The following is a 25,077-nucleotide window of genomic DNA, read 5'->3' as shown; positions in this document are numbered from 1 at the left end:
AATAAATTGTATATTAACAGGTTGAAGATGCATCTTCATTGCATATGCACACACTCCCTTCCCAGTTTTGCAGTTAAGCCTTTTAGGGTCTCTTCTTTTTAGACTAAATTAATTCACTTATCCATCAAGAGCAAAGTACAAGAAGAATGTTTTATAGATTTTAGTAGATTTTAGAAGATTTCTAACAATACAATAGTTTCAAGGGGTCCAGAAAAATCAAATGGGTGTATGAAGCCTTTCAGGGACAGAAGAAATAGTTTTCACTTAATTTAAACAAGGTCCTCAAAATCATTAAAAACAGTGCAAGAAGAAATACAGGATAAAGGATGGAACCTTATTCTATCTGCCATGCACACTGTAAAGCAGGCAATGCAGAACTCTGCTAGGCTGCTCCAACCTGTATCCCTTTTATAAACTGTGTGCAATCTGCACAGACAAAGGAGAGTCCAAGGTTTCATGTGCATCCAACAACTACAAATTAAATGGCACATGAGGATGGATTTGAGATGGCATTCCCTTGGTTCCCTTAGGCACATTATGCCTGATTCACACCCTCAAATGTTTGTGTGCATGAACAACAAAAAGCATCAGTCATTTTTGCTAGAAACAGACGGAATACAAAAAACCCCAAAACTTAAAATAGTGCAGATAGTTTTTAAAGTGATCTAATTCAAATAATAACTAACCTGAGAGGTACTTTGCTCCGATTAACATTAGCATGCTACTCATAACAAAAATACTGAAAGGCAGACTAGAGAAGATACTACTGTCACCTGATGGCATCCAGGGGATGGTGTTTCCAGTCAAGCAAATCAAAAGAGAAATATATATATATAAATTGCAGTATATGTGTTAAATATATATGAAAAGCAAAAAGTAACAAATGTAGTGACATTTGCAGAAGAACTAAAAAAAAATATTATGCATAAACCCCATAATAATTCAAAGAGGTTCTCTCTGTAAGAGTTCAAGTCCAAATTCCACTGTCAGCACTATCTAGGTTGAGCCCATTTCCAGTATTCTCCAATCCCAACCTACCCCTAAAGTATCAAAGAACTAAGGAAAATAACATTTTCCCCCCAGGTGTTAGACCAGAAAATCACTAAAGTAAGTCTTGATAAACATATCTCTTCACATAAACTGAAGAAAAAACATCTAGATTTATGTACTGCAAGGCAGAATTTTTTATTCTTGTAAGATAAGCATCAGGTTGGATGTAAGGGTACTAAATCATAAAGGTCAATACTGAAGGGAATCATATTGCTCCTGTTAATTCACCTGCTTCCCTTCCCAGTAGCCTTGGCAGAATTGTTTGTAAACCACAGTGTATATAAAGTATTTAAGCAAACATTTAGGATGGCAAAAGGAAAATTTTAGCTTTCAAGAAGAAAGTGGCCACATGCAGCTTGAGGGCTCCAACTGTGGATTTTGGGTTGTGGAGGGAGTTTAAATTTTGAGGATTCTTTACTTAATATTTTTCACTTTAATAGTTTTTCCAATAAAAGGGAAATTAAATGAGGATAAAGCCCATAAATGATGTGTTATATTATTACTCAGGACTAAAAACTTATCCCAAAATAGTACTAAAATAAACATTCAAATTATAGATCACAGGAAGACTGCAGGTTTAATTTAATTCAAATGTGACAGATGAGAAAGCCCTCTACTTCAGAAGAAAATTCTTGTTCAGTCCCTCAAAAGTTTTTTTTCATATTTTCTGTATGTAAACAATAGGTCTGTGTAATTCTTTACTTTATGATAACTCCTTGCTCTTACCCCCTATGGGTCAAATAGATTTTAATATGGATATCAATCCCTCCTTCCTACCCAGCAAATAATGAAGGCAGATACAGCAAGCAAAACCACAGAATGGAACTTTTCTCCTTTGCAGCATGAGGTTATGGTATAAGAAAGTTTACAAAGTCCCTGTGCTCTAAGCATTGTGCTGTATCTCGTCTTGCAAGTGAGATTTTTTCTTTTGTAAACCAGGGCCATCCTGCAAAACCTGCAGCTATTCAGGAGGAAGACCCGGCTTATCTATTCACCTGCTTTGCTTCCACAGTGGATTTAAGTAATGACTTTTAAACCACTATAAAAGTCCAGAGATGGTATGAACAGAAAAGGTCAACAAAAGCAAGATGAGCTCCCTAGGTTAACTGGCTAATTAATAATACTTGACCTGCATTAATTTTTGGTTTACCATTTGAAGGACTGCCAGATGTCTCCCATCCCATAGACTTCATCACAGCTTTCTTCCACCTGGCATAGCGATATTCACTTTCTGAAATTAAGAAATCAGAAAACAGAAAAGCCTCTCAATGCATAGGAATGCAACCACAAATATTTAAGAACCAGATATGGCAATATGAGTTTTTCACTCTTTTGCACAGTATAATTTGTTTGCACAGAGAAATTGTTATAAAATCCTTTTTTGAATACAAAAAAACTCCACCCCAAACCCCACAGTTATGCATAGTAAGAAGAAATAAAAGAAATTTTCTTTACGTGCACCAATAAGAAGATTTACAAGTAGGACAAAAATTAAGCAATTGATATTTATGCAGAAACCCTTCAAATGTTGTTTTGAAGTAGGGAATTTGGAAGTAATTATAATCAAAATGGCAAGACAAAATTATGTACCAAAAATTAAGAAATAATTGAAAAGACAAAAAAGCATTTATCTTGCACAGGGATTAATTATGTCAAGTGCACACTTTCCATCTCTACAAGCACTTTAGAACTGATGAGAAAGATAGATAGCTAAAGAACAATAATTAATGTAGGCTTTTTAAAGACAAAAGAAGAGTACCCAAAACCATTCCTGTCAACATCTGTGAAAAAAATAAGTTTGCAACTCAGATAACACAAAAAGGTTTTACCCTCTGGGTTTATCTGTGGTTCAAATCGTTCACATGTCACTGCTGTCAAATCTCCAGGATTCAGACTCCAAACTTCGACACCTTCTGCAGCTCCTGCTGCCATAGCAGCTCCTAAGGCTGTTGTTTCAGTCATCGATGGCTTTACTGAAGCAAAGCACAGAGAAGACCATAATGATTTTTAATGGAAGTCACCTTGATGACATCAGAACTAAAGATTGACATATCTATCAAGATGCAACAACAAACTACCCAATTTGCTCTCAACAGCCATTACAAACTAATGCCTCCAGCATTAAAAAGCAAGCTGTAAATTCAAGAGCTGTAAATTCATCTTACCTACTGGAATACAGAGAATGTCTGATTGGAGTTGCATGAGGATTTTGTTATTGGTCATTCCTCCATCTACTTGTAACTGACTTAGTGGAATCCCACAGTCCTTGTTCATAGCATCTAGAATCTTAAATAAGAGTAATACATGTTACAATTTAATTGCACAGAAATGCTCTGATACCTTCTGAGTGTAAAACACTGATACTACAGCATTTGCTGAAGAGGGTTAAGTAGATCAATCCTCTCTCCTATACATTAAAAGCTGAAACAGACAAAATGACAGCACCATTTTGTTTAACACGCAGCATGTGCATTCTCTTCATTACAGAAATCCTAGTGTAGAATACCTTTCTCCTCAGGTGCTCTGATGAATCCTATGTGCTGCTTACATGGACTGAGAGGAATTTTAAGAAAAGCTGATGAGAACATCTATCAAAGCTAACAAAGGAAGCAGCAATAATAAATTATTTAGTTGATCATCCTTTGTCTAGATACTTTCTCTAATTCAATGGATTAAATAATTGAAGAATTAAAACATTTGGCCATCTGGAAGACTCTTCAATAAGAACTGAGGAATGTTGAGATGTTTTGAAAGAGCAGTCTCTTCAAATATTTTCAATTAGTTGTTGAAAATGGAGAATTTTATATTAAACAAGACAGAGAGCAAAAATAACTGTTAGTGTAATTTTTAATAGAATTATATTTCCTTCGTTTGGGCACAGTCTCTAGCTGAAAAGTGTTGAAGTGTTTGCAAGGGATAATTAACTAAGATGTAGTATTTAATTCACTGATACCTCTCAATATGCTTTTTAGAGGGTTTGCCTCAAACCTAAGTTACTGGTAACACCATGGCATTACCCCGTAACCACCAATAAATACGGAATAGTGTTTTTTGTAGGGTTTTGTAAAAGCAGTCAGTTAAATGTCTCATTTACAGTTTATAAGACTAGTGCAGAAGTACGGTGCATTACAAGTACATTAACAGTGCACAGTACATTAACAAGTACAGTATGATATTCTCTCTGTAATTTTTCAGTGTATTTAAATAAAAAAGAGGTTTGTTTTTCTCAGCTTTAAATGACAAAGCAACATAGACCACAAAAAAAGACTAAAACTACAGTGCACTCTGCCCTGTTCTGTAGCTCACAAAGTACCCAGTAATACAATATTTAGCAGGAATAGTCAACATGCTACTTAAAAAAGAACAAAAAAATTGTAGGCTTGCAAGACAGTGAAAACTACATATAGATGAACTATCCAGGAGATTCTCCCAGTTTCCAGAAAGTAAGCCAGCAAGGTCCCTTACCAGAAAAATCTTTAAAGGAACTAAAGGAACTGCCCAGGATAAATAAAGGTTAAAAATTACAAGGTAGAAAGAGTAAGGCCAGTTTTCCTGGTGGCAGGATTTGCCTATGGGCCTGCACTGTTCAATGCACAAGAAATAAATTGGAAACCAGGATTCTTGCACAAAGTTTGCTGGCAGTACTATACTACTTATTTCCTTCACATACATCATTTCACTCTTGTCTAAGGCAATATTATGTGCCTTTTTTACCATTCAGAACTTCAGCACCATTGGAGGCTCTGGGTTTGTTTTCCACTGTGCAAGAGCAAATTGGATCAGCATGCACTCAGCAGAGATTAAAATAATAAAAAGAATGCTAGAAGCCAGGAAGGGATGAAGGAACAAAACAAATCATGGTCATGCTGTTGCTATCTCTATTGTACAGAGCTGGGATGAAGAGCAAGGATCCAAGTATTCAGATTTTGTCTCGTGACAGCATTGTACAGCTCTTAGAAGTGAAAAATTGCTTATTTTTCCAAAATTCCTTCTGGAAGAAAAAATGTAACAAGCGTCATCTATCTGCGCATGGAAGAAGCTTTTTGGATGACAAGGTACTCAGAAAGAGTGAATGTCACAAACAAGCAAGAACTCCAATGAATGTGACCTAGAATGAAGGATTTTCCTGAAGACTTCCATTTTCACTGGAATTGAGATAACTTAGTTTCTGACAAGGCAGAATTAATGATGTATCTTTAGAAAAACATGAATATATTTTACCTGTGTCACTAGGATTTAATCTCTTCATTTAAGAGTGTCCACTGCCTGATCAGGCACTCCTGTCATTGTGATAAAATCAGAGTGACTAACGTATGGGGAAGTGTTAGGTCTGTTTGAACAGTGAACTTCACCCTCACTCAGCCTGACAGCTTTATTCCCTTCTCTCCTACTTCCAGCCACATGCCCTGCCTTGCATTCTGACATTTGCTGAATGCCTCTGTGAGGCAGCTGAGGTCATTAATCCAGCAGAAAAATAGCCCAGCAAAAAAAGGGATACTTTTCTGCTGGAAAGTTCACTGAGCTGTCACATGAGAGGGAATGGATGGGAGGATGGACAAGGAAAGAGGAGCAGACAACAAATCAGTTCAGTTGCCTGTAACTTTACCCTGACTTCTAGTACAAGAATTAGAAAATTAGAGTGCTACTTCCAATTTCCTTCACAACCTTCTGAGGACTCGGAGGCTGTCAGCACAGCTTCAAAAGCAGAAGCCTGGGTGAAATTTCTGTCAGCCTTTTTCAATAAGTACTTTATATCACTACAGAAACAGCACACTGCTTCCCTCATCTTACATGGTTTGAGCAGGATGCTACTTTAAAAATCAATATGTTTAAATAACAGCAGTTTAATTCATGTAATCAAATTAAGGCTTGACTGTTATCTTGCAAGGTCTAGGGATTTCATTTCCTCCTGTATTTGTACAGAACTCAGGGACTGCAAACACAGGGAGGAATAGATTGTGATATAAAGATTCAATGCTCATACTGATATCAACCTCTTTATTTGGCTGGGGGATTAATTTCCTCTGTGAGAATTTTGCTTGGCTGTTAATGCCAGCTGAGGCAGTGAAGGATGGAACAGGCAGGAACTGAAGCCAGCTTTCCCTTGGTATGTTTGCTGCTGTCTTGCCTTAACTCCTTTTTGTTCTTGTGTACCAAAAGTGACATAAGCCATCTCTGTCACAGCAGACCATAAAGTGTAGTTTCCTGCACCAATGAAACTTTGTAGTTATATCACTGGCCCTGCCATTCTAAACATTCTATGTTCTACCCCTCAAAATACTCACAAAATATGTTCACTTCATATTACATGCTGGTAAAAAGCAGCATTACCACTCCAAAAAAATGTACCACTCAATTTTAGCTAAGTCCATAGGAACAATTTTTCAACATTAGCAACAAGACAAGAATAGCATCCAAGTACAATATACAGCATATGACTAATCTTCATTAAATCTTTTAAATCTCTTTTCTTGAAGAGCTACAGTTCCTGTTATCACACTAATTTACAATTAATTTAGGACGCAATTTGCCTTTACCTCTCGTGTTTGAAAGCAGACTGCTTCTAGTGCAGCGAAGGCAATGTGGTTTTTATTTGTAAACTGAGTAAGGCCACAGATGATACTGTTGAAGAGAGAAAAAACCCAATTACACACTCTTCTTTATCAGACATAAACCTATACTTCACACCTAGGTCCTCTTCAAATCTCATTCAGTTCTATTGTATGAAGACTACTTTTTTAATATTAAAAAGCTTTTATTTTTTTTTTTTTTAAATCTAAAGTTTCTAATTTTCCTGACAAGGTGCTTTCAAGGTGCTTTCCAATCAATACAGTTGCCATAAATCATCTCTACACACACACAAACACCCCCACAAATTCTAGTCTGTCTTTATGGGAAAAAAAAAGGCTTGATTGAGGTTGATTTCTCTTTAAAACCTATTAAAAATTATCACTAAAATCTTAATGAATTCTCTAATGTTTACAGTTCTTAAGGAAAAGCCTATATGGGTCATTGCTGTTCTCTAAATATTTGAAATGGTTTTCAGATCTAGTCTAATAATTAGTTGCTTCAGAACCTACAAAGAGATTTTTGGGTATGGGAATTATGCTACATCTAACCATGAGTAAGCTGAATTGTGCCAATATGCTCTGAATGGCAGAGCAAATAACCACCTTTTATTCTATTTCAACAGCTGAGGAACAGCACAGTACTACACAGAACTGCTGCTGGATACATTCAAGGTCAAAGATATTAAAGGATATTTTTCATTGTTACTATTCCAAAGATCAGTTTTTAACCAATAAAATTTAAGTATTCTGATATGAAAAACTGTAAAAACATCTAATTCAGAGATTTTCCTTTTTCCTTAAAGAAAAAAATACATACAAGAAGCATCTGAATTCTTAAGATGCAACTACTTGAAACCTTGGGAACAAGTTAGCCTTTAAGACTTCTTTTCCCACTCTAGGAAAGTTATTTTTTAATTATATTTGTTATGCTTCCATGACTGCAGTGGCATGTTGTGATTCCAACAACATTAGGCAAGCTCACAACAGCAGAAAAGACAAATGAAAACCTATTGTTTGAACTATTACCAGGTGGTTGAGGCTGACCTACCAGGAAAGGGGCTGTAAAAAAAGGAGTAGAAAAGAATTTTCAATAGACTGGAAAGAAAGCAGTATACAAGGGGTAGGAGGCAAAGTGAGAAGGAATTACATGGCCTGAAACTGAACTCAAAAACAATGATCAGCACAAAATTCTTCCTTTACTAGTTCTGTTGCCTGACTGTTCACAGGAGTGAAGACCTCTTTTACTGTAGTGGTAAAACCCTTTCAAAACTAGAAATTGTTTTCCCTGCCCTGCTGCCCCACACTGGTTTTTTTGGTGGTTTTTTTGTTTTTTTTTTTTGGGGGAGGGGGACAAGGAGAGGAGAGGAGGATCAATAGCTGGGCTAGCTAATCCTTCCTTCCCTCCCAGCAGCAGTTGATGTTTTGAGCAGGTTAAATATAGAACAGAAACACAGTAGTTCACGAAAATACCAGAGAATGATGTATCTGGACACACCAAGGCAACAAACAGGAAAATTTCATATACCTGGAAAGAATATTTGTAAAATTATTAAATCCCCCTGCAAGTGCAGTGTTCAGTCAGATCCTTACCCCCTTGCACTGGGTTCCCAGTATGGTGCATACAGTCCTGAAAATGCTGGCACAAAGTAGCAGCCATAGGAAGTCCCCGCATCTGCAGCCAGTTTTTCTAATGCACACACAAAACACTTACTTAGCTTTTCACAACTATATCAACACTTAAATACAGCACTTAAAAGTGTTGTTATTTAATTAAGAAAAATATTTAGGATATCTTGAGTAGCTACAAATTTAATCCAGCCATGTATACAACTAGGAAATACAACTAATGCTGGCACTCTGCTCCTTGTTAACCAGTTTTCCTTTTGCAACAATATGAACAGAAGATGGAGTATAAAGAGTTGTGGGAAAAGCAAAATGAAAACTCAAAACTGAAACCCAAAACTGTGTACTCAATATTCTGACCTAGATTTTGTGAGATTTTCAAATGTTATCCATCATGTGGATAAAGAATGCAACCTTCAAAGCAGCCCAAAAGGTCACACTTTACTTGCATTTAAGTCAAGGCAAGCAAGTGAAACTGGATCAAGACCAAAGGGAGTTAAGAACTAAATTCCCATTAATTTCAAATGGATTTAGAGCTCCAAATTGTCAGCTTATGTATTTAATCACAAGGCCAGCTAGAAGGAAATCTGAAGTTTCTTGATATAAGAATAATGACTGTGGCTTTATGAACTCCTCAATACCAAAATATTTGCAATTTAAAAAAATATATTAAGACATTTAGAATGACAAAAGAGATAATTGATAATGAACAGCTCTTTACAAGAAAGGAGCATTTTCCTTCCGCTTTTTGCAAATTTCTTGTTTGCATTGATCAGAGAAGCATAGCAGTATAGGAAAGAAGTAGTAAAACATCTTCAAGAAGTCCTTATAAATTGATTCTTTCATACAGACTGCACTTAAAAAAGGAGTGAAGGCAGAAGGAAAGACAAGTTCTGTGAAACAGGAAGAGATCATGAATCCCTACATGACTTTGACAACACTGACAAAGCTAGAAGTCCTGAAACTCAAACCTCCCAAAGGTCTTGACAAATTTGTGAAGAGGTACTGTAGTCTCAACAAATGGCTAATTTATGTGATAGCAGTTTATATTCTTCTGTATGATCTTCTAAGCTTTCTTTCAGAAAAACAGACTGACGATCTAAGTTTTTGCTGAATCTTTGAAGATTTGTATTAAATTTTAATTCTAAATTTTCCCACCTTTGAATAAGATATCAATTTATCAAAAATATGTAATTCATTTATTTTCAATCCTAAATCTCATTAAACCGGTCACTTTCAAAATTTTGCCTTTGCATGCCTCTGACATTTTTTATTTTCCAAATTTTGATATGTTCCTAGTTTTTATGTTACAATCCAGTTTGTTTCAGTGCATCTGAATTAGAAAACATCAGCTACACAAATGCTAAAGGATTTCCCTCCTCCACATCTGTTTAAAAGGCAGCTTTGCAAAATGAGATCCCTAACTCAATGGATATGAAGCCTGCTACATAAATATTACATACACTTGCAGGGCCTCAGGTTCTCATGTTTATGACAAGAATATGTAGGTTTAGGATTAAATATATGCAGCTATCTGCAATACAGACTTAAATACTCTTGGCTCTGGAAACTTCAACACTGTATCAAACCAGGAGATACTCTGTAAGTATAGTATCTTCCTGAATATCTGCTTACCAGGGAAACTACTAAAAAGTACAGATTGCAACAGAACAAAATTTACAAAGCCTTTCCAAGGCTGTGTTGATAGGCTCTGTGAAATACATGTATCAACAACAGTGAGTTCATGGATGCAAAGTAAATTTTTGTTGTGTTTAAACACAGCAAAATATATGCATCTTCCAGCTTTTTACTTAAATATTTTGAGCTTTCATTCACTGATAGAGACATCATGACATAGGAAAACTTAAAAAACAGCTCCATACTCACCAACTTCCTGTGAACTCTTAACAATACCCAGATTGTCCCTCAGCCAGCGAACAACAGCCCCAGCTATTGCAACAGATCCCTGAAGGAAACAAAGTCACTCCTTTAGGACACAGCAACTGGTAGCTCTGTCCTGCTTTTAAAATCCTGGGGAAACAGGCCACTGTGGCCCCCACCTGCAGGCTTACAGTCACAGCTCACAACCAAACCACAGAGTTCCTTGGCATCTGGAGACTGCCATGTAAAAAGGGCAGCCTGTTACACGGACTCCAGGTAGAAAAGGTGCATATTGAATGCTTTTTTCCATAAGGGGAAGTTACAGTGACATTTCCTAAGTAGTCTTCTTGTCTTTCTAATTTATGTCTTCTGAATATATAGTTATAAGGTTCAGTAGCCTCAGACTTATTTTCCTGACACATTAATATTTTTATGTTTTGATTTTAAAAAAACCAAGATTAATTATGTCTAGTCTAAATACAAACATCCAGAAAGACAGAAAATTTAGGCCAGCAAAATTTCTCTGTTACCTCGGCAAAATGGCCCTGAACGGCTTCATCACATCACAGATGGATGGCATGGCTCCCATCTAATGCCAAAGCCAAGTCCAGTAGACTAAGTTTCAAGTAAAACAGTAGCAGCATTACATTTTCATTCCAAGACACTGCTAGAAGGGGCAGGGGTGTTTTATAAGCAGCTGGCTATTACAAGATACCAGTGTGATTAAAGGAAAAGGCTGAATCCACATTTTCTGTCTCTCTGCAGTGCCTCAACCACCAGACTGCAGGTGATTCTATAATGGATATAGGATAAATCACATTTAATAGCTTCTGTTGAAGCCATGTTTTCCGACAATATCATTAAAGATTTGGAGGTGAAGAAGAAGCAAATTGCAGGTGTTTCAGCAAGCAGGAATTCAAATCACTCTCAAGACAGTTTCAGTTCTTGCTTTTTAACATGGGTTAAAAATAAAACAAACCTCTCACACACCCACACGAAATAAAAATCCCAGAGTTTGCCAGGTCATGGCAAATGCAAGATTCACATTCCTCATGGAAGGAAAAGGAAATAAATGCAGCCTCCCACATCCTAATGAAGTACCATAAGGCACAAACTATTCTTGCAGTGAAGAAAATCCTGTGTTGTCTTTCACATGGAAAACTCAGTCTGTCTACAAAAGCTCAACATCAGCATTCAGTGTATGTGTTTTGAAAATAATTATTATATTACAATACTTAGCACATTAAGCAGCACAGATGGAAGAATAACAATTTTGTTGTTCTAAACAAAGCTTTGGTGCCAAATAGGTGCTCAGTTGATCTGTTTCAGAAGCAGAGCTTTAGAACAATGAACTCCAAAGTTTAAGCATAAATACAATTTTCTATATAATTTGGATGCCCTTAGACTTGTTTGGAGAACTGAGAAACTAAATTCTGTAAGTATGCACCTAAATGAAAGAGATAAAAAAGCTAAATTATTAGAGGATTTTTCCCCAGAAATTTGATTCACATTTCAGAAGTTAGAAGTAAAATTCATTAGAACAAAATAAAAAAAAATTAGCTATGACTTTATTATGTGGTAATAACTGAAACATTAGTACTTTCTCCCCTTTTTTAAACCTTACTTAATATTACAAAATTTATGGGTTTTTATTTATAGTATTTATTAAAGATTTGAGAGACTGAGTAACAGAAAATATGTTTTAGCCATCTAGCTCTGAAAGTATAAATGATGCAATGAAGAAATATTTTGTATTAGATTTCATGATACAGATTGGAGACAGGAATAGCCAAAACCACACAGAAGCCTTCAGGCACATAAACATAACACAGAGCTAGTTTCATTTCTGCACAGCTGAAGACACCATAAAAATACCAGATAACAGAAGTCAATGAGAACATGTATCATTACAAAAAGGAAGAAAGTACTGAACTTACCTCTAGTGCATAAAAAGCAGGTTTGTCTCTGCCCATTTTGTAAGCTATTGTGGTTATAAGACCATGCTCAGAAAACACAGACTAAATGGGGAAAGGTGAAAGAAAAGGTAAAGCATGAATAGAGGCAGAAAATATTTAAATAAAAACATTCAAATTATAATAAACAAGGGACCAAACCTTCAAATTAAATACGCACACTTTAAACAAAGTAAATTATCAGTAACTCTAAACAAACACCTAAGGTAGAACACTCAGATTGCTGGTGCTAATTCTTGTTTCCACAAGCTGCTGCAGATCTTTTTATCTTCCTTATAGAAAAGAACTGGGGGGTCTTTAGGAGGAGATACAAATGAGAAGGGAGTCACAGTTTTGTGCTATTTATTCAACTCCAACTACAAAGAAATTATGACAGAAAATGAAGAGAAGAAATGAAATAGCCAAGGTAAAAGGTACATGATTAAATAACATAACACTTCATCCTGTTTGGGTGACAACAAGAAACATATACAAGGGAAGAGCATGAAACTTGTTAAGAAAAGTTCTGTTAGGAAACTTAAGGAGATAGGAAATCGAGTCTTACAGAAACACCTTGAAAAAAATTACTACTTTTGTTCTTTCAGATTTCACTACGTGCTTTTCCCTTTGTCTGGCAATATAATTGTTGTTAATAAGTCTAAGAATGGCTAACATACAGTTGTGCTTCAGAACTTAAACAGATTGCGAAAAACAAAAAAGCAAACAACTCAAAAATGCAACTGACCTTCTGACCTGTATTGCACAGCAAGAAACAACCTGTTCCGTACCTAGCATGAAAGCAAAGCAAAGTTAAAACCAGAATGTTTAAAGAATAAACTGCTACTGCAATCCATGAGTCCCCTGCAAAGAGTCAGGACACCACTTTTTGACCCTTGAAGGTTTTGCTACCATTAACTGATGATATAACTATCCTCAAAAAGTTGATTTGAATGCAGCCTGAAGCTGAAAATTCTAGTCACATGTCTTTCTCTCTCGCTCTCTCTCTCCCTCTCTCTATTTTTTGTCTAACACTTGACCAAGGAGAGGTATGGCTGAAAACTAAGTGTAAATTCCTCTTTGATGGCAGTGTTTACCTACTTCAATTTAAGCTGATTATGAGATCAACTTTATAAAATAAATATTTCACAATATTAAATGGGAAATTTTAAGAAACTTTGTTCCTGTCACAAATAGGGTTTTCTTCAGACATATCCCATTCAAAAATTTCTAAAAATGTTATGTTTCCCATTTGAAGACCAACTATATATGTACATGCATACACACTCATACAAGAATACAGTTTAATATAAGGAGTACAAAATACTATAAACCACTCCAACTTACTCTAAGAAGTTATTTTCAAGAAAAATATTCCTTACCTTTTTAAACCACTCAAAACTAATACCTTAAACCAGTCCTGAGATAGCCTTCAGTTATATTTAGAAAAAGAAATAGTAAAGCAATAACAGAAATGAATTAAAACAAGACAGACTAATATGTAATCATACCTGTGAAACTCCCATACTTGTGTGTATATCCCTACAAGCTTAGTTAAGCATCTGGTTGCAAATGGAACAGTAAGTCATTTCAGCAGACAGCTTCTCCTCCAATGATTTTTTGATTATACCAGTTGCCTGATCAGCTATTTTAAACAAAGGACACTAAGAGGCTGAGAAACAGGAAAAAGCAAACGTAAAATCCTCCACTCTGAGCTAGACACAAAAGCAAAATTAAGTGCTGCCATTGAAATGGACCTTTGCCATCCAGCAAAGCTGTGTCATTCAAGTCTATGCAATCTAACTCAGCGTACTGTATTTGCTTAACCTTAGGTCACCATTTAAATGACACTGCAACTGTTTTAATCTGTGTTTTGAAGAATGTTAAAATAAAAACCCCACTGTCACATAGAGATTTTCCTCACAGTGACTGTGTTCTAAAATATACCTCACAAGTCATGTAACTTTAATATCTCTATTACTTTATATAAGAGTCAAGACATGGTTTACTTTGTGGGTCAACACACTCAAAAGGTAGATCTGTAATTACACGTTAATTACAGAAGAGTTTGGCAGTTGCTTGAAAGAGAACATAATACTCAATTCAAAACAGAGCAGGGACTTTATCTTATTACTTTCCTAATAACTTACGTGTTTTTTGCTTGTCCATCTTGAAAACACATTTGCCCAACAAGAGCAGCATGCTGGTCACCCAAGCACTGAAAGTGAGAGATTTTTTTCCTTTAGCAAGTGTCCTCACATGAATTACATATTTGACTATAACTCTAATTTATTAGTAGCACACGGATAATTGAAAGCGAGGAAAATCCTACAGAGAAAAGCTATCTTTTTATTACTCTTCCCTCTGTAAGAACTGCAAATGAAATGTGTTGTGCTACTTATGGTGAGCAATTTAAAGAAATAAAAACTAAAATTTCCTATCTTTATACATGTTATTGGAAAAAGCTGAGAATTTGTCCAGCATTTCTAGATTATGTATACACTTCTTTTATATATATGAAGCAGGGCTTGCTTCCATTTTGTAATGTAACTCATTTACTTAGAGATACCATGTTTCCAACAGCACTACGCATACACATTAAAGCTCTCACTTGTACTTCCACAGCCAGACCTTAATAATAATGGATCAAGCCAAATAGTGATTCATCTACTAGTTTACTTCCTGTTTAATCTGAAGTAAAAACCCAAAAACTTAATTCATAGCAGGATTTACTCATCCTTAAAGCTTTTTCCTGTGAAGCTATGTTCATGTTCCAGGTTGTCATGCCAAAATCTAAGTTGAAGTAGGACTTACCCCAGAAATTGGTACACCTGTCAAAGCTCCAGATTCCTGTTTGCAAAAAGAGGAAGAAAAACACAGAGTTAGCTTTTCATTACTAGAATTGAAGGCAATGAAAAATAAGCTAAACTTCTAATGCTCAAAGGAAAACAAAGAAGGGTCATGAAAGCAACATGGCTCAGTTCAGGAGTACACTTTGTTTCAGCTTAATGTAGCTCATGTCTAAACCACTAAGAAATGGAGAGCAGGAAGTTTTACAAATATGGTTTATGTGACCTCAAAAGTTCCTAGCATAAATTTTCTTGAAATAATACTATACAGAAAATCCAGTTCAGTGTAATCTGTGCAGTAAATGCCAAGTGTAAAATGCAAAAGTGCAAAATGGTAAAGTGATCAGGAAAAAAACGTGACTGTGGTGACATCCTAAGCAAAGGCAGATACCTGATTTTAAGATATAGTATTTTAAGTCTCAAGTAGGCTTTCTTCCAAACATTCCTGTTACAGAATCATAAAATCATTTAAATTGAAAAAGCCCTCTTAGATTACCACGTCCAGCTGTTAACCCAGTACTGCCAAGTCCATCACTAATCCATGTCCATAAGTGCCACATCTATATGTCTTTCAAGTACCTCCAGGGATGGTGACTCCACCGCTTCTCTTGGCAGCCTGTTCCAATATCCGACAAGCTGTGAAGGCTCTTGTTTTATCACTTATTATCACTTTACCACTTTATCACCTGGGAGAAGAGACCAACCCCCACCTGGCTACAACCTCCTTTCAGGCGGTTATAGAGTGGTAAGGTCCCCTTCTGAGCCTTCCTTTCTCCAGGCCAAACACCCCCAGCTATCTCAGCTGCTCATCATCAGACCTGTGCTCCAGAGCCTTCCCCAGCTCTGCTGCCCTTCTCTGGACTCACTCCAGCCCCTCAATGCCTTTCCTGCAGTGAGAGGCCCAAAACTGGACACAGGATTTGAGGTGTGGCCTCACCAGTGCTGAGCACAGGGGACAATCCCTGTCCTGGTCCTGCTGCCACACTATTGCTGATCCAGGCCAGGGGCCTTTGGCCTCCCTGGCCCCCTGGGCACACCTGGCTCATGTCCAGCTGCTGTTGACCAGCACTCCCAGGTCCTTTTCCTCCAGGCACCTTTCCAGCCACTCTTCCCCCAGCCTGTAGCTCTGACTGGGGTTGTTGTGACCCAAGGGCAGGACGTGGCACTTGGCCTTCTTGAACCTCACAGAACTGGTCTCAGCCCATCAGTCCAGCCTGTCCAGATCCCTCGGCAGACCCCTCCTGTCCTCCCAGGAGATCAACATTTCTGCCCATCTCAGTGTCATGTGCAAACTTAGTGAGGGTATCATGAAAATTTTATTTAATTATTTAATTATTTCCTGACAATTTCTACTTGCTTCTTTAAATTGTTTTTTGTGCAATTGTGAAAATGAATTTTCAGTAAAGCCATGCAAGTGTATTTCCAATCTGAATTAATTCACATTTTAATTAACTGTATTTAAGATATCTGTGTTTATAAATGCACTTAAAAGCTCCACATGAATCTGATATTTAGCTACCATAGAATTAATATTTTTAGACAGAATGGACAGTTTCTCTCATTTATAAAATGCTATAGCTAACACTTATTAGCCAGTAGCTGTATTTTTTAACTCACTATAAAAATAAATATTCAACAGTGTGGAAATTAGGACAAACACATACATTGAGATCACGTTTCAGAAATAATTTTGTCATGAACTCTAATTGTATTATCTCAGATTTGGAAACACACAGCAAATTTATTGGCCGAAGAAGTGCACTTTTTCTAATCTTTAAACCAATGAAAATGCACAGCATCTGAGCAGAATGAGTAAGATATAGGTGGTCAGCCTAATGGAAGCCTCTACTCACCCGGCTAGGACAGATTTTCTACAGCCAGCAAAAGGAAGAAAAAGAAAAAAAAAATGGAAAGGGGAAGAGAAACAGAAGTTCACATTTAAAGTGATGAGCAATTCTGTTCTGGTGGTCAGGCAGTATCTTTTTCCATTTACCTTGCTCATTCAGCTTAATACAACTCACTCTTATCCAACCTCCACATAAATAAATATCAGCAATGACTTCTAGTGGCATTTCCATTAAAACATTAGCAGAAATATTTCAGAGAAGTTAGAGTTCTATTTACAAAAATCCAGCTTGTAACTTGTCTTCACTATGAAATACACATATTCTTTTACGTGTCAATTAAGCTCAAATTACCAGGAAAAAGAATGTAAAATCCCAACATCCAGTTTATCCAATCTTGAAGTTCATTAATTAGATGCCACTATGTCAGAAGAATTGGTGCTGCATTAAAGTAACCAAATACTCGACTTCCTACAATATTATGTAATAGTAGGTAACAGCTTACTAATCATAAACCAAACAATACTGGTCAAGAAAAAGCCATTAATCCTAATCTATGGAATCTGGCAAATTCAAAGGGATACAGTTATATTTTTACAAGATGAATTTCACACAAATATTGGAAAACATACCATCAGGCCATAAATCTCAGAGGAGCTTCGTACATTTGGAAGTATGTCCATAGGAATTTCAAAGAACCTGAATACAACAAAAAATAATGTATAATATATAGTCAGTGCTAAATCAGAAAGCATTTTGCATTTATTTTTTTAAATAAGTTTAAGCATAAAGAAAAGAAAAACTATAAAGGAAACTTTTGTTTCTAGGTTTTAATCTATATGCTTTTCCACTTGTTACAGTGGACATTGAATTTTGGAGGCAAACAGCATATATTTCAATTTTTGAGGACCTATCCAACTCTTTTACATAGAAATTCATGCCTCTTCCAACAATATCTTAATAATAAATTTGTTAGTAAATTCAAATCTCAAATAGAGACACTGTCATTCCAGCTGCTGTACAAATTTGATTAAGTAATAAAGACACTATTAAATCACAATATTTGGAGTTGGAAGGGACCCACAAGGATCTGAAGTGATTGGCCCATACAGGGATTGAACCCACACCCTGGGCATTATTAGCATCGTGCTCTAATCAACTGAGCTAAGTTGTTTCCATGAACCAGATCTCCACCTACAGAAAGGTTCTGCTACTTTTATTTAATCCAGACCATTGTAAACTGGACATCAGGAGAACAATGAATCTTAGTTATTAATGTCAACAGCAAATAGAACAGTACCTGCTGATCTTAGTTTAGATAAGAGATTCTTACCTTTAAATTAGTTAGAAACTATTTAAATGAAAGTATTACTGAAAAACAGTAAGAAAGCTTACTTGCAGAGGTCAGGATCCCATTCCAAGGAATGAATGTTGAACAACATAGTTCTACTGGCATTGGTGACATCTGTACAGTGAATGCCTCCATTCGTTCCACCTGTCAAACTCTGAACAAAAAAATCCCAGCAATCATGTCAAGGAGAAATATAGGTTTACTTCAACAAATTCCAAAAAAATTTCAAAATCAAAAAGTTTTCACCTTGGGACTAGGAGCTCTGGTATTTCTGCAACAACTAAACAGGCAGACCTAACACACCTTTCTAAAGTCCAAGATTTTTCTGAAAGTGTAAGCAAAGTTTTACAGAAAACTATAATGGTAAACTACACCTAAGAATCAAGAAAAAAATATAATGGTATAGGAACAGTAAAAGTTCATCATGCAAGGAACCGCACTGGAATTTCTTTAGTAGCTTTTATTGACATCATCGTGTCATCAGTGGGCATTGAGTATCACATGCACAGAGATTTACATGATATGGAAATTCATTGTAAGAAGAGTGATAATAAACTCACAAATACATACCCATATAAGCCATGAATCAATAGTCCCAAACATAGCTCTTCCATCCTCAACTGCTTTCTTAATCTCTTCCACATTATCCAAAAGCCACCGAAGTTTCACTGCACTAAAATAAGTGCTAAGTGGAAGACCGGTCTTAAACTGTAAAATTAAAAAAAATAATTTAAACACCATGCAAGTATTTTTCCATAAATACTGTAGTTATATGTAAAAATGGTGATAGTAAGGGAAAAAGAAAATACACAAAACTGAGGAAAATTCCATGAACTTCTGTAATTATTTAAATAAGCACTAAGTAATTATTTAAATAAGTACTAAGCATACAACACACAAGTCTAAAAACATCCAAATCAAATGACCAGTGCAATAATAGATAAAGATCAAAGCTGATCTAAATGTAGTTCAAAGATCATCTACGTGGAAAAAGTTGTTTGCAGAAGGCCTGTCTTATCTAGGATATCTCCATATGACTAGACAATAAGTAACAACAACAAAAATAGGCAGGACAACACAGGAAAGATGAAAATTGCATTCTACTAGAACTTGAAAATCAAGTAAGTTTATACACTTTTTGACATCCATTTCTTGCCTGTAGGAAAACATATAATATAAAAAATACATAATATTTATCCTATTAGTAAAGGACAACATTAATCAATTAATCAAACAATTGTGACACTTTTTTACAAGCATTTAGTTTCCAATTTGAATGGACAAAATGAATAGTCTTGCTCTTTATGAATGATCTTCCTTGTTCTCAGATTGGATGCAATTAATTTCAATATTAAGGCACAAGAATGGATAACACATTTCATACCAGTAAATTATTTCCCTTTCTTTTTTTCTACTTGATCTTAACTTTTGTGTGTAATGTTTATTTTATATTGGCTAGATAGCACAGGATTAGGTCTCACTTCCATAGTGAGAAATTAAATAAGTGTTAAACATTTATTTTAAGGAAATTAAAATTTTTCTAGTCTCAGATTGGTGTCTTGTGTTCATTTTTTATTATTTGACAAGCTAAGAAGAGACTAGAAACTACAAGTGACTTTGTTTAGGAGAATTTTAAACACATATATCTAAAACATTATACATTGCAGCAGGTACCATTTAAATGTTCCAGAATGTCTCCTACCTTTGAAAAAGTTTTGTTTTTTCCAGGAATTCTTTTAAGAAGATATTCAACTGTTGACTGGGTTCTCAGGTCAAGCCACACTAAAACCATGAATAAAATTAATTGATCATGTGATTTGATACACAAAAGTGACATGTTCAGCCTACTCCTATGAACCCAGGGCTCTTGCCAGTGAATTCCTGTCTATTTTTATCTTTTCATGTAGTTGAAAGAATATTGTATTGCCATTGTATTTTAAGGGCACTGTTGTAAAAATTAAAATGGTTAGATAAATTAATTTGATTTAGAAGAACAAATTATTTGAGAAAGAAGCAGGATTTTCCCCAAGTAGAATATTTGCTTTATCAGAATATAAGCAAGTGACTAATGCTACTTTTAGCAGATGACTGTGATTAAACTAAGAGGTTAAAACAAATAGCAGATTGATTATTTACTATTTCTATGTAAACTTTCTACTAAAAGAATATGTTGTAGCTATCACGGTAAAGCTGGGTTTAAGATAAAGCTGTTAACTACATTTATTTGACTACAGAAGAGTCCTGGTTTTACAGTCATACTATGTCAAACTATATCTGGCACTTGACCTAAAAAACCAATTCTAGACAATTACCATTTTTCAGCTGACAACATCTGAAAAGCTAAGGTAAGTTAAAAATAAAACTCTGAGTATTAATAAGTATTCATTAAGTCATCAATAATTAAACCTACTTAACATGATTTTCCTTTAAAGTTAAACCACCAGCATCCTGAAAATTTCAAAGAAAGTGATTGGGTGCGAGTCAGAGCATTTTGTGCCAGGAACCCCTCAGGAACATAGTGAGGGTTTTTGTAAACCAATAAAGTGATTTATTAAGTAACAATTTTTATGGAATGGGCTTTTTAAAATTTATGTATGCAAACACACATCTTACAACACAGATATCAAAAAATCCAAGAAATTACTAGACTAGGCCACAACCAGATTTGCAGAGGAAACTACAAAAGCATTTTTTCCACAACATGATCGTATTATGATATCACATATTCAGAAAGTTAGTTATATAAATAGTTACCAATAGCATTATAAAGAGGTTCTCCAGTTGTCTTGTCCCAAACCACTGTTGTTTCTCTCTGATTGGTGACTCCAATGGCTTCAGGACAAAACAGAAAGTATCCTTTTCAGAAGGTTTGTTTTCCCCTTTTGGGGGTGTGAGGGAGGGAATGGAGAAGGTGGAGAGGAGGGAGGAACAGGTAAGGAGAAGAGGAAAGTAAATGGGAAAGAAAAAGCTTTCAATTTTTTCAAGGTATAATCTAGAAATATTACCTCTAAGGACTCATTTTTGCTGATTAACTTATATGCTCTAAACCTCTCTCTTTTTCAGCCACAAACTGAGACAGCAACAACACTGACAGGGGAAAACAGCTTTCCTAAATTAAAGTCCTAAACTTAATTTCAGAATTTCTTCATCACTTGTCTCTATGATTTTACAAGATTAGGTTAAGTCTACCTTGTAGGTTCTGCATTGTTAACACACACACTTATTTTCTCATTATTCCTCCCCAAAAAACTGCTTTCAAATACAGTTTAACATTTTGTTTGAGGCTGGCACATGCTGCCACCTTTCTATTTATAAACTTAAAAACTATGGTGTCTGAATTGCTCAATCATAACATGTTAAAGCCCTCTACCCATAAGTACCTCTTATGTTAGTGATGTCCATGTTCAGTTCTCTCATTTTCTCACAGGTCCTTTCCACACATTCATAGACAGAGTTTAATATTTCCTTTGGATCTTGTTCCACCCATCTTCAACAAAGAGTAAACACCAGTTAATAAAAATGTACATAAAAAGAAAAAATAATACTAGTCTGAAAACCAAGCCGAGCATTTTAATACAAATACAGCTACAAAACATTTTTTACATATCTACAGTTTTGTTTTGTTTTGTTTTATACAGGGCATTGGCAGCAAATGTTAGGTCATTTAGGAACAAACAAACAAACAAACAAAACCTCAAAGAACTAAGGAAGACACTTCTATGGACCAAGCTGAAGACTGTGATTCAAATGTAAAAATTACCAGCTTTATTACCTTAAATGAGATGTTAAGTCTCATTTAAACTTTAGTTTTAAGCTTACACGTTTAGATGCTAAAGTTTAGATGTTAAATATGCAAATGAGTGACCAGAGCTGAACACCAAGTACTTTTAGTTTCCGTAACTCAGGCATATTCCGGACACCCGGCGGGAGCTGTTTCATGCCATTTTTTCTGCCCAGTCTTTTATAGCAGTTACTGTGCTACTCAGAATTATTAATCAACTTCAGTTTTGATGACTCACAGATAAAAATTCATAAGTTCTACCAAACTCTACACAAATAAAAAAATTTTTAAAAAATCATACCCTTCTCTAGGGAATTCTTGCTTTATTTCCACTTGATGGTGACTCAAAAGCTCTGCTGTTACTGCATTAAAAACCTGCAAATGAATCACACTATTGAATTTTCTACAAACACAGATGTTTAAACAACAATAATTAACATTTATTATTTTGAACAAATGCAGTGCTGTGACAATAGATAGTAATTTTCTATTGTCGACCCCAATATCTATATAACAAGGATTCAGACATATACACTTTTAAAATTAAGGTAGGCAAAGATTATTTTGGCAAACTTTGCTGTCACTGTCAATTTTATGGCTTTTTTTTTCCTTGATGGGTTGGAAAAGAACCAGATTTTTTCTTGTGGTGGTTATAGAAGTTAGACTCCTGACACATATTAGAATATCTCTCAGTAAAATACCCACTGTGGTTGATAATAGCATTTCTTTAGCTCTTGCTGTGTTACTCTATTGCCAGAGCTATCTGTGTTTTTTCTTGGGTTAGCTCATTTTTAGGAAGAGTGAAAATCTGTGACAAAACATAGAAGGGATCAAACTAAAGAACAAGAAAGTACCTAAGCAAAACCCATTTTGTTTCAAAACTACAATACAGAGCTCATTAACAATCTGACAAGAAAAGAATGCCACTGCAGCAACACAACCCATCAAAAAAGAGAAGACCATGCAGAAAAGTAACTTAAATTTGGATACTCTACAATAAGAACCATCAGAGGAGAGAATCACGAGGACTCTATCAATGGGTGTTCTCAAGGAATCACAAGTTAGAGGTTCTGCCTTGCAATAGAAGCTCATGGAGAATGCACAACAACCCTCATTAACCAGCAGTGGCCTGTTCCCAAAAGGAATCTCTGCCGAGGCCAAGCTGAGGGACACCCTGTGAAACATTCAAGTGAAGTGAACAGTGAGTGAGCTGGAGTGCCTGGCTGGGCACTGGTGGTGATCCTGGGGGAATGGCTCTTTCTCCACAGCACCATGCAGAATCTTTTGTGTGAAGAATGTTCTGGGACCTAGAAAGCAAAATCTAGCAGCAGGTTCAGGTGAACTGCAGAACACGTCAGTAGGACACCATCCTACCTTTTCTTGGCAAGCAGAGATGAGCCAGATTTAAAAACCACTTGCATGCTAAAGAAACAAACTTCAGTTATATCCGTCCACCCTCTAGGATACAACTGAATCTATTCTATACTTGTTAATGCTCTCTTCTCATTCCACAAATTTTAGGAGTTTCTCGTAAAGTTTTTAATCCATAAACTCTTGGTATCATCTACACAGTACACTTTACCCTGAAACTATTAGGACAACTCTGACAAAAAGGAGATGAAGTTCTGATTCTCCAGGTTCTTCGGAACCTTAAAGACTATCTTTAGAGTGAAACTTTGAGTTTAGAAACATTCTATTTATATATTACAACTGCAGAATCATTCAGGCTGAAAGGGACCTTGAGACACCTCTAGTACAATGTCCTGCTCAAAGCAGGATCAGCAATGAGATTAGATCAGGTTGCTCAAGAACTTTTCTAAGCAAGTCTTGAAAACCTCCAAGGATGAAAACAGCACAAACTCTGGAAAACACTGATTTCTTACACACCGAAAGCTCCATTGCCCAGAAAAGAAATCTTAAAAAGGTACATGATCATTCTTTTCTGCTATCAGCTCAAAAGATTACATAGAAAGAGCACCACTGAATTATTTTCACTTTATTTACCTATCTGTGTTTCATCTACCAGCTCAGGCTTGACAGGGATCTATCCTACCAAAAAAGAAAGCTCTGTCAGTACTACACATTTGGAAGCAACTTGCATAATGGGATATGGATCTCAAAATGCTACACAACATACTTAATGGAGAGGTTGTTTTGTATGTATGCAGTAAGATTTCTTTACTTGAAATTGCCTTTCTGCAAAAGCATATTCAAATTTACTAGGTTTTTAGAATAAAGACTGAAAGATAGAAGACTTTTTATTTAACCTGTTTGTTAATATGTATCTGACATACTAGCAATGTTAAATATCATGTGGTAATCATTCAGTATTTCTTGAAACAGAAGGTAATGCAAAGGATTCCTACTGGTAGCAGGAAGCACAGATTCAATTAGACAAAGTCATGAAGTGAATGTGGAGTGTGTGGCTTGAAGACACAGCAATAAACTGTGACAGGAATACATTTTCAACTGAAGCAATAACATTATGAATGCACAGATTTTTTCATATCCATAGACAAGAACTAGGCAAACACTTTGCTAATCCATCATAAACAAACCTGCAAGCTTCTGACATTCTCAACAAAAGCAACAGACACTCCCTGTTATTCAGGGCAAGGGATTAAAAAGTTTCACTGGGAGCAATCCCTGTTTGAGACCAGGTTGGACAGGGCCCTGTGCACCCTGGTCTAGTGGAAGCTGTTCCTGCCCATGGTGGGGGGGTGGAACCAGGTAATCTTTAAGGTCCCTTCTGACCCAAATTATTCTATGATTCTATGACTTCTACACTGATAGACAGAATTCTGATATGTGGAAAGATGAATGAGTCACTAAATTTAAACCTACAAAATGATAAATAACATAGGGAATAAATAGAACATATGGGACAAAGCCTTCCTTTCCCACTCCCTCAAAAAAAACACTATTGTTATTAAAAAAAAAAAATCCCTATACAGTCCCTATTTGACAGTGAAGAGATAGAAAAATAAGTGAGAGTAAGTACAAATAATCCAGATAAGGTCAATACATCCCTGTCAAAACAGGTTTGAAGTGTATTTCTGTAATTTGTTAGGACTAGAGGCTTTCAAACCTTTCATATTCCTTAAGAACTGATTCAAGTTTATGCTACTGATCTCTCAGTTGTGTGTGGGGGAAAGCCAAAGTCAATTTTGCCCTAATTT

The 25,077-nt window shown here is 35.8% G+C and overlaps 1 protein-coding gene across 4 annotated transcripts in view; it reads right to left on the bottom strand.

The window, feature by feature from the left end:
• GK (glycerol kinase) overlaps nucleotides 1-25,077 on the bottom strand; it is a 34,788-nt gene that overhangs the window by 4,851 nt on the left and 4,860 nt on the right. For 2 of the 4 annotated variants that reach the window (XM_041472342.1, XM_041472341.1), the window contains exons 2-19: nucleotides 22,200-22,273; nucleotides 21,498-21,604; nucleotides 20,872-20,949; nucleotides 19,820-19,899; nucleotides 18,688-18,825; nucleotides 18,162-18,271; nucleotides 17,399-17,465; nucleotides 16,776-16,793; nucleotides 14,888-14,923; nucleotides 14,224-14,291; nucleotides 12,822-12,864; nucleotides 12,062-12,142; nucleotides 10,131-10,209; nucleotides 8,211-8,307; nucleotides 6,588-6,672; nucleotides 3,216-3,336; nucleotides 2,880-3,023; nucleotides 2,201-2,281 (exon numbers count right to left, since the gene is read on the bottom strand). In XM_041472342.1, coding sequence (XP_041328276.1) covers nucleotides 2,201-2,281; nucleotides 2,880-3,023; nucleotides 3,216-3,336; nucleotides 6,588-6,672; nucleotides 8,211-8,307; nucleotides 10,131-10,209; nucleotides 12,062-12,142; nucleotides 12,822-12,864; nucleotides 14,224-14,291; nucleotides 14,888-14,923; nucleotides 16,776-16,793; nucleotides 17,399-17,465; nucleotides 18,162-18,271; nucleotides 18,688-18,825; nucleotides 19,820-19,899; nucleotides 20,872-20,949; nucleotides 21,498-21,604; nucleotides 22,200-22,273 — 1,507 coding nt within the window. Of the gene's footprint in view, nucleotides 1-686; nucleotides 774-2,200; nucleotides 2,282-2,879; nucleotides 3,024-3,215; nucleotides 3,337-6,587; nucleotides 6,673-8,210; nucleotides 8,308-10,130; nucleotides 10,210-12,061; nucleotides 12,143-12,821; nucleotides 12,865-14,223; nucleotides 14,292-14,887; nucleotides 14,924-16,775; nucleotides 16,794-17,398; nucleotides 17,466-18,161; nucleotides 18,272-18,687; nucleotides 18,826-19,819; nucleotides 19,900-20,871; nucleotides 20,950-21,497; nucleotides 21,605-22,199; nucleotides 22,274-25,077 lie in introns of all 4 variants that reach the window. The other 2 variants (XM_041472339.1, XM_041472340.1) reach the window with 2 other exon arrangements.

Source organism: Pyrgilauda ruficollis, unplaced genomic scaffold (genome assembly GCF_017590135.1).
Source record: "Pyrgilauda ruficollis isolate IOZ18807 unplaced genomic scaffold, ASM1759013v1 scaffold29, whole genome shotgun sequence".
NCBI classification, from domain to species: Eukaryota; Metazoa; Chordata; class Aves; order Passeriformes; family Passeridae; genus Pyrgilauda; species Pyrgilauda ruficollis.
Note: the sequence above shows the minus strand (reverse complement) of the source record. Positions and strands in the feature narration are given on the sequence as shown.